Source organism: Coffea eugenioides, chromosome 1 (genome assembly GCF_003713205.1).
Source record: "Coffea eugenioides isolate CCC68of chromosome 1, Ceug_1.0, whole genome shotgun sequence".
Classification (NCBI taxonomy): Eukaryota; Viridiplantae; Streptophyta; class Magnoliopsida; order Gentianales; family Rubiaceae; genus Coffea; species Coffea eugenioides.
In genome coordinates this window covers 30,348,750-30,357,822 of record NC_040035.1, presented here as the reverse complement: position 1 = coordinate 30,357,822, position 9,073 = coordinate 30,348,750, and the positions used below count along the sequence as shown (strand labels likewise).

At 35.3% G+C, this 9,073-nt stretch overlaps 1 protein-coding gene across 1 annotated transcript; it reads right to left on the bottom strand.

Annotated features, from left to right (window-relative positions):
• Positions 1–2,383: 2,383 nt before the first annotated feature.
• LOC113769982 (NADPH:adrenodoxin oxidoreductase, mitochondrial) lies at positions 2,384–8,220 on the bottom strand. The gene is made up of 13 exons (XM_027314357.1): positions 7,871–8,220; positions 7,551–7,655; positions 6,856–6,969; positions 6,700–6,753; positions 6,422–6,538; positions 5,660–5,769; positions 5,508–5,581; positions 5,067–5,128; positions 4,773–4,968; positions 4,424–4,487; positions 3,627–3,694; positions 3,056–3,201; positions 2,384–2,930 (listed from the first exon to the last, which is right to left on the bottom strand). The coding sequence occupies exons 1-13, from the start codon at positions 7,985–7,987 to the stop codon at positions 2,694–2,696; spliced, it is 1,464 nt and encodes a 487-aa protein (XP_027170158.1). The 5' UTR covers positions 7,988–8,220; the 3' UTR covers positions 2,384–2,693.
• Between the last annotated feature and the right edge of the window lie 853 nt (positions 8,221–9,073).

Genomic DNA, 9,073 nt, shown 5'->3' with positions numbered 1-9,073 from the left:
AAAAAAGTAATTCTAGTGGAATTAAAATAGATAATTAGAACTTTCAAATCATAGATTTCTTGCATAGTGATTTTCTTCATCAACTTCAACCCTTCCGTCTGCAGGTTGTCAAAGTGAAGTCCTCTATATTGCTAAGTAAATCATGAATTAGAAAGTGAAATTAAAAGAGTTAGTGTAAATCACTTATTTATGTGTAGACTAGTACTGTCACTTATATATGTGTAGACTAGTAATGGCAATCAGGAAAGTGACTCAATAAAACAAGGCAAAAGTTGTAAGTTGTAACAATTGTAAATAACTGAATTGACTTCCATAATCCTTGTTGGCACTTGCTCTTGAACTAGAGAACAATTCTATTGTGAAATCCTTTTACAATATAGGAAATGATTCATAAATACCAATTTTAAAAGGTAAATTTGGCACATTTCAAACTTTTAAGAACATTCGAGCATTTGATTTAAACCATAATTTTGATATAAAATTTTTTTGGGTAAAATAGTTGCACTTTTCTGTTCAATAGGATTAGCTGTTTCAAATTGGATTGGTGTGGTACAAATACTAACAATTTGTTGCTCTTGAAAAAATAAAATGGCTAAATTAATATGGAATTAACTAATGTTACATCCTAGGGCTAAATCCTCAAAATATTGTCAATTTCTAAAAAAATCAACCAAATGCGAGTCTGCAGAAGCAAAATATCAAGATTTTCAAAAAAAAAAAAAAAAAAAGTTACATGGCACAACGGCCCACAAATTTTTTTTTAAGAACCTGTCATGGTGCGACGGCTGACAGGATTTTCTGTGGTTGTCTGTCCCATCGTACACATCATTTTTGTTTTTCTTTAAAAAAATTGTGTATAGAAATTTGTAAAATAAGAATTAGGGTCGGTAAAACCATTTTACCAAGTGTAGAAGTGTTTAGGGTTTACACATTATAAATAATTTGTATGATTTACAAATTAGTAAAGTGACGGTTTGTTAATATTAACTTTGTTCATATAGTCTTCTATCACTTAGTTGTATCAAATTAGGGTTTATGGTTTTGGGTTTACAATTTACAAAATAGGGTTTAGGGTTTACAAAATCAACTGTAATTGTATAGAAGTAGAAAAACTTACTACGTGAATTGCAATTTTTTATATTTAGAAATTTATATAAAATACAATTGTGTTAAAAAACTAATAGTATCTTCGTAGAAATAAAGAATGTTTGTATAAAACGCACAGAGAGTAAAGTGCTCTTATAGGTCATTATTTGATATATGATACTCATATTTAACGATTAAAAAAATTAAATTGATCATAGAGTTACTTATGCCTTTTTATCTATTAAATTAATGTACCCTTTTCTAGTATTGTAAAGTTTCATAAAATACCGTGTACTTCTCAATTTTGAAAATATTGAACGTTGTTCAAACATAAAGCAACTGGATTAAACACAAAAATCAAAATAAATAAATGTCAAGATGGATGATGTTTAAAACATTGTTAAAAGAAGAACAATATCAACGCCTCGCGTGTTTCTTGCCTTTATCTTTGCCCTTAACCTGTTCACAAAGGGTTGTGGGGAGGATAACAATAATTTTGCCCTTAGCTTGCTAAAATGGTTTTACCGACCCTAATTCTTATTTCACAAATTTTTATACACAATTTTTATTAAGAAAAAAAAAAGGAAAATCTTGTCAGCCGTGTTGCCACCATGGCTTGACAGGTTCTTTAAACAAATTTTGTGAAGCCATCACGCTTAAGCTTTTTTAAAAAAAAATCTGGAGCCCGTCGCGCCATCTGGTTGATTTTTTTAGCAATTGACAAATTCTTTGAGGATTTAGCCACATCCTAGTAACTTTATCTCAGTAACTTAATAAAAGTACAAATGAACTTTTAACGTACCTTTGTTTTCTTTCTTGCACATGCTTGGCTTTCTTCTATATGTTGTTAGATCTATTTTGAGTTCTGTGTGTCCAAAATGATTACCATTTTAAAGGTCAAGAAAATTAAGAAAATTGAACAATTGACTAACTAAAAAGAAGAGATAAATACATAAACTAAGAAATGAAAATGCACTTTGTCGTTCCAACTTTCACACTTGGTGACACATTTTTGTTTTAATGGTTGGTCGTCTTTCATTAGAACTTGAACAGGACTACAAATCCCAGAAGACAAATCAAATTTGAATAGGACTAAGAATCAGAGAAGACAGATTTGACTCAGTAACACATCGCACTTTCCTATTTAGCTCCACTCTCCGGTTTTGCTTTATCCTTATCATTGTCACCACATTTTTCCTTCATCGTTTCATTAGAAGATGAGCAGCGTAGCTCAAATAAGGCACAGATTGAAGGCAAGGTCAAAGGTATGTCATGCAGTCACTTTCGAGGGAATATATATTACAATCGACGGTTAAACTAATAACGCCTACATCACTTAGAATTCTCAAGTTGTTCACGAAAATATTCAGCTGTTCCTACAACATTCATTAGATCCCAAATTTTGCTACATTACAATGACCTGAGCAGTCAAATACATGAGTAGAAGTTCCAAAATTTCGTCTGCTTTCAACCCTTTGAAGAGGCAACTATGTGTTACTCTAACAAAGGGTAAACATTATGCAAGGGTGGACAAGATGATAAGAATCATATTCCTGCTGATAAGATGAACCCAAAGAGTCAGTGTTGAGAGGAAAAGGTAAATCGTTTCACGCTGAGGCAATGTTTAATAGCTCCAGCCATTCTGTTAGCTTCTCCCTGGACTTGCTTTTCAACAATCCTCGTCTTGTTTCTTCCTGATCAATCTTTTCCCAGGCTCCAAAAGGAAAAAATCTTACATCCCTACTGTCAAGTAACTGGAGCAGTCCCTCTCTCCCAGGCTTTTGCTGTGAGCTGGACGTACGTGTGAATAGTCCTTTCTCAACATCTTCAGTTATACTAGCCACCTGCCAGGTTTTCAGGTAATATCTGAAGTTAAATGATCAAGAGTGTAGACATACTGAAAAGCAGATTTGCATAAAACAAGGCTTCTAAAACACCGTTCTGATGATGGAATGAAGCATTCGAATACCGTTTCTTCAGCACAGTAGAGGTTGGTAGCAATGATCCCAGTAGGACCTCTCTTCAACCACCCACAGACATACAAGCCCTTCTCAAACTGCATTTCATCTCCAGAAGCATCACTGAGGACACGACCTCCAACATTTCGAACCATGCCTGGTAAAGCAGTCAGAGAAAAATGAAAAAGTAAAAAAATTTCTAGAATCCCGGTAGCCTGTGTTTCTACCATAATCTTGTATATGTAAAAGAAATGGAATATAAAGCTGAAAGGGTTAGAGCAGAAGCTGCATCCCTTCAGCACCCTCTTCCCAATTCCCTCAACCTGCCACCCCAAAAAAAGGGACAAATTTTCCTGTCCTATGCTCCCAATGCACCTAAAAGGACAAGGTACAACAAGAACAACTATCCAAACTGGACAGTCATCAAGGAAAATTACTCCAGGATTCCTCAGGTCGCTATAGAATTGTGCAATAGTAAATATGCTTGAATAGAATACAAACAGCACAGGAACAAGTTCAAACAAGCGTAAAACAGCGTGAAGTCCAACAATAATTTTGCAAATATTTCACCATTGGATATACCTTTCTGATGATCAAAGGGTAAACCATCAACAGGAACTGATTTGTACCCAATGCTCTTCAGCACTAATCTGCAAAACAGAAAGGTTGCTATACTATTAGCAGCATGATAAAAGTACCAGATATCTGTGAAGCACAAAGACTTTCGACAAGCTAAATAAACCATCACACTCCAAGTAAGCTTGGCTTATACCCTAATCATCTCTCTTCCATTTATTCTTGCTTTCTTCTTTGATCTTGATTTAGCTAACAAAGAATCTATTTTCACATAACCTAACAAGTACTTCATCAAAAACTACAGCAAGTGCTAGAGATCTTTTATTCACTTCATGATTTTCACCAATAACACTGTAATGTAGAACAAAGAAAAATTGCTTGGCAGAAATTAAGTCCTCGTTAATTTATTAGAGGGGGAAAGAGAATGGACACAATCAGTCGAGACAATTTTAGGCACTCTAGCCAACAGAACAAAGAGGAACAAATTGTGTATATACTCCATAAGCAAAACAAATGAAAACTTTACCTACTATGCTCAGTAAAATACATGTCCAACAATGTCAAAACACATTAAACAGCCAGAAAATCATCTTCCCAATAATGAAAAGAGCAAGATAACTATAGTCTAAATTAAGGAAATAAAAAAAGATGACAAGTTTCATTCAAGTTACAACTGAAAATAATGCTGCAAAAAATGATGAGACATATATTACACAGAACAAACCGGTCGATGACAATCTGGAAACTAACCACAGTTTAAAAAAAAGGACTCAAGTTTCATTGCATGTGGTTAGAATGTTTACCCGCATTCAATGTCCTCAAATTGTCCAGTACCAACTGCAATTTGCTTACCAGATTCCAATTCTTCTGGAAAATCAGAAACAATGTTAAAATATAGACAACTCAATTAAGATATTCCGCTTATTCACCAATTATCACGTGCACTGCAACAGGAAGCATAAGATCATTCATTAGTGAAATCCTATTTTTGATAGTTTCAGATGGAAAATCTGTTGTCAACTCTCTCTGAGACAAAAAAATTGGCATACTAATGTATAATCATAAGAGATGTAAAATCTCATATGAAAAAATAATGCCAGATAGATGTGGCTGCAAATACCCCTACAGCAAAAACTCTTAAGCAAGCATTACCTCTAACAATTGTCTTCTCAAACCTCACCCCAGCAACATGGCCACCCTGGTCCTCTGATTCTAGAAACCTTTCTGGTTTCCGGAAGAAAACGAAGTGGAGTTCACGTCGACCTGAACCAGAGGCAACTCCTGACGAGGCTGCTCTAGAAAGCAACTCATAAACCCTCCTATGAATCCGGTTGTTCTTTAGTTCTTCCTTTGCCAATACACAAAAAAATTAGTTGCAGGAAATGAGTAAAAGCGATAAACCTGCACCGATCATTAAGCCAGGAAAATAAAATGGAAGAGATATACCTCATCTGCTGGAGTTTTCACAAGATCAGCTTCATCTATGTGCACATACAAATCTTGGATGCCTGCAACCAAATCCATGGTATACAAAAGCTAGTTGACTAAGTTAATTCAGATAGAGTTGATCCTACATACACAGCAAGGGCAAGATATTCTCATATGATAGACCTTCAGAACATAACCACTAGATTTTATGAGATCTTGAACGTGTCATAAATCTAGATCTTTAGTGCAAAAGAAACATTATGCTGGCAGTCAATTCAAACAAATCCTTTCTGATGTACCCAAACAATCTGGAATCAGACTGAAGCAAAATGAATTCAACACTATAAAAGATTATAGCATCATTGCTCAACGAATCTTAAGATATCCAGTTCAACTTGAAAGACACTTAGTAATACTCAAAGTAAGATAACAAAATGGATGTGTCACTACAGCATTTACCAAGAACTTCACGCAGTTCTTTTGCTGTGCAGGCTGCTTGTACTGGACCACGTCTTCCAACCAGATATACTTTTCTGCAATTGTACTTGTAGATTCAAGAACATATATTTACACAAATTCATCAAATCGCTAAGACATAGTAGAATACAAACCTTATACAACTCTCTTCCAAAGCAGCCACAGCATGGCTAGCAATATCAGTCGATGTCAATTCCATTGTAGGCCGTAGAAGAACTCGTGCAACATCAAGAGCTACATTACCCTGGATGGTTTAGGTGCTGATATCAAGTAATGTTCATGAAACATATTCTTATTGGATGAGAATGAATATCCATCATTAATAAACAACTGAATTTGTCAAAAAGCCGACTTGTATAGGTCAATTCTTCTGCCTGTAACTACACTTACATGAGAAAATCCAAATCACATTGTATGTATTTTTATTGGTCGAGTACAAAGTCAACAATTAAAGAGCTCATGATATACATGTTTGAAATTTGCTAATTTCATCATTCAAGGTCCTGAATCAAATGCAGAAATAGATGTATAGAAATATGCAAAATCGATATTCCCTCGAATGCAAACAATTGGAGCTCGCTAGGATGCAGCTGCAGTGTTTCACATTTAACAAAAGCAGGTTCTAAACCTATAATTATTATTAGGTCAATCGCTCTTCCTGCCAGTTTCATGAAGCATCTCATGCAATATTGACAACTTCTGCAGAACTCCAGTTCCTGAATTAGTCTGAGAGAAGAAAAGGACGGGGGGGGGGGGGGGGGTCATGGAAAATTCCAATTCCCAAATGAAGCCAAGCAAAATTTATGGAATAAGGCATTTTATAATTAAAGCAGTACATAAGCAATCTTCAAATTGGCATGTAGAGCACATATTGGAATGAACATGTACAAGCATACCAGACCAAGTACAACAGCTGTATCAGTGCTTTTCAAGTCCGGATCCAGCTTGCTACAGTCCGGGTGGCCATTATACCACCATACAAATTCTCGGGCAGAATAAATGCCTTTTAATTCCTTTAGAGCATACAGAAGGACAAATGGAAATTAACAAGAAACCCTTAAAAGAAAGGAGTAAAAGCATTAATTTACAAGTTTAGGAGATGCAATGGGACAACATGTAGACAACAAATTCTCAAATATAAAATAGTAGGACAATCCAAGTTTGTGACACATACCTCTCCGGGTATACCAAGAACTCTATCACTCTCAGCACCGTAGGCAAGTACAACCTACACAGCAGTTGCATTTCTTGTAAACAAATTGAACTAAATTAACAAGCCAACAACCCAGAAATACAGATGAAAGGTATACATTTACAGCCGCAAGCTTACCACATCATAAATATCTCGCAGCTCTGACAAAGATATGGAAGATCCAAGGGACACATTCCCAAAGAAGGAACAATGCTCATTTTGCACAACCCGAGAAAATTGATTTGTCACAATCTGTAGCAAGATGTCTGGTAAATTATCCCAAACAAGTATAGATAGAACAAAATACCTTACCATCAAGTCAGTAGACTGAGACGAGAAAAGATTAACTATTTGACAGCACTTCACGAACAAGCATAAGAAACTACTTTAGCAATAGATACGATTAAGTATATGCACTCCTTCATAAGAATGGTCATGACACACAACTAGATACAATTTCTACCGTTCCAGGGAGCATATGGCGATTAATCAGACATCAAAAAAGAAAGAAAGTGAATTTCTGCATTTGTTTTAGCATACTTAACACCATAAAAACACCTTATTTTAGTTTACTATGTCGCTGGCAAAATGTTGTACAACTTCTAGAATGGATGGTAAATTGCATATATAAACGTAATACTTGAAGCAATCAATAATATTCAATTACATTCCTGAAATTCACATCGTTAGCATTGTCTCCTAATATTTGAAGCTAGCTTTAGGGCTTCACAACAGCTATTTACAATCCAATGTCCGTGCAAGTTTTCTACCTTTACATGAAACAACAAAAACATTTTTTCAAATCCATAAAACACAGCAAGCAAAATAGAGACCTTAGTTTCAGGATGATCAGGTGCCACACCAGAGCGGACTAATCCAAATGGCGTGGGCAATCGGTCGATTATATCAACTTCTGCTCTTTCATGCTTCTTCAAAACCTATTCGCATTCCATTCATGACAACAATTTGAGTCCATGAATTAAATTGTCATTTTGGAGAACAAATAAAGCAAGCAAATATTATGAATTTACCGAAATACCAAAACAATTGACCTAGAAATAATTTAACAACAAAATTCAATAGCACTAATTAGCAACATATTTCAGTTAATACATCCCAATATATTTTATTAGAGTTTGAAAGTGAGAAAAACCTTTTCGGCGGTGTAGAAACCGGCAGGGCCACTTCCGACGACGCAAACACGTAAAGGATTGGAAGCAATTGCTGAGAAGCTTCTCGAAAGCCGTCTCAGAGGAATCGATATCGCCATTTTTGGTTGTTGAGACTCAAAACAATATCTTCCGGACCATATATGTTGAATTTTACAGGCTATAAATCACCGATATGCATATACCTCTTGCAAAAGCTTGAGTTGCAGGCTTGCAGCAGAAAGGAAGGGAAAAAATTGTGTCTAGAAAGAGAACAATAACTGGGAAAAAATTTCTACAGTTGAAATGGTTGAAATTTGCGTAACTTCTTCAAGAGAGGAGAAGGAAAAATAAATGGGCAACGAAGACGAGGAGGTTCTTTGCAAAGTCAAAAAAAATAACAGGGATAATTTCATAATTTCAGAAACCTCCCTGAAGTTTCCAACAGTATCACTTGGCAGGAAGTTTGAAAATTTTGAAAAAATGATCAATTTCATCCCTAAACTTTTTTTTAGAGTTGATTTAGTCCCTAATTTTTATTTTTGGCCAAATTAATTTATGAACTTAATTTTCAGATCCAATTAAGATCTTCTGCGGCGGCAACACCATCTAAAAGCAATTTAGTTTCTAATTTTACAATTGAATAAGAACATTTTGAAAACTTTGGATTATCTCCTCTCTCTACTACCAACCTCGTCACCAGCCATCCACCTCCTCTTTCTTCTCCTATCCTTCTCCTTCCATATCTCTCTCCCCACCCTCTTTCCCCCATCTTTGAATTTACATATTGAGAAAATAGAAGAGGAAATTTGCAAATGCTGTAAAAAAAAAAAGGTACTGTAATTCTTCTGCTTCCTTGAATAATCATGTAAGTGGGAATAGGACTAGGGAGTAAGGGAGATTCAATTGCCATTTTTGTCGTTTCCTACTCTTATTCATTCTTTCCTGATGCGATGCTATCGATTTCCCTCAAGAGTTGATGCACATGATGCTCCAGTGTTGTTTCCTCAAACTGGTGGTTTTTCAACTTTTTATCTATGGGCCTATTGTGACGTTTACTAATTTTATTCATCCCCTAGAAACCGAAATGTTCCATCTTCTCACCACAATATGCATTTATATTATTTAACCATGCTCAGATCCTAAAATGCCACCTTATCAAGCGTACAGTGACTGTTCCTCTCTAGCAGTGGTGGAAATTCCACTTA

Bases quoted from the DNA above. Each gene is read 5' to 3' on its own strand.
- LOC113769982 (XM_027314357.1), bottom strand. From the start codon at position 7,987: ATGGCGATATCGATTCCTCTGAGACGGCTTTCGAGAAGCTTCTCAGCA. The intron at 6,539-6,699 runs GTATGTGTCACA...TATGCTCTAAAG, and splicing joins TTCTTGGTATACCCGGAGAG to GAATTAAAAGGCATTTATTC. The intron at 5,770-6,421 runs GTATGCTTGTAC...TAAACCATCCAG, and splicing joins CAGCTGTTGTACTTGGTCTG to GGTAATGTAGCTCTTGATGT.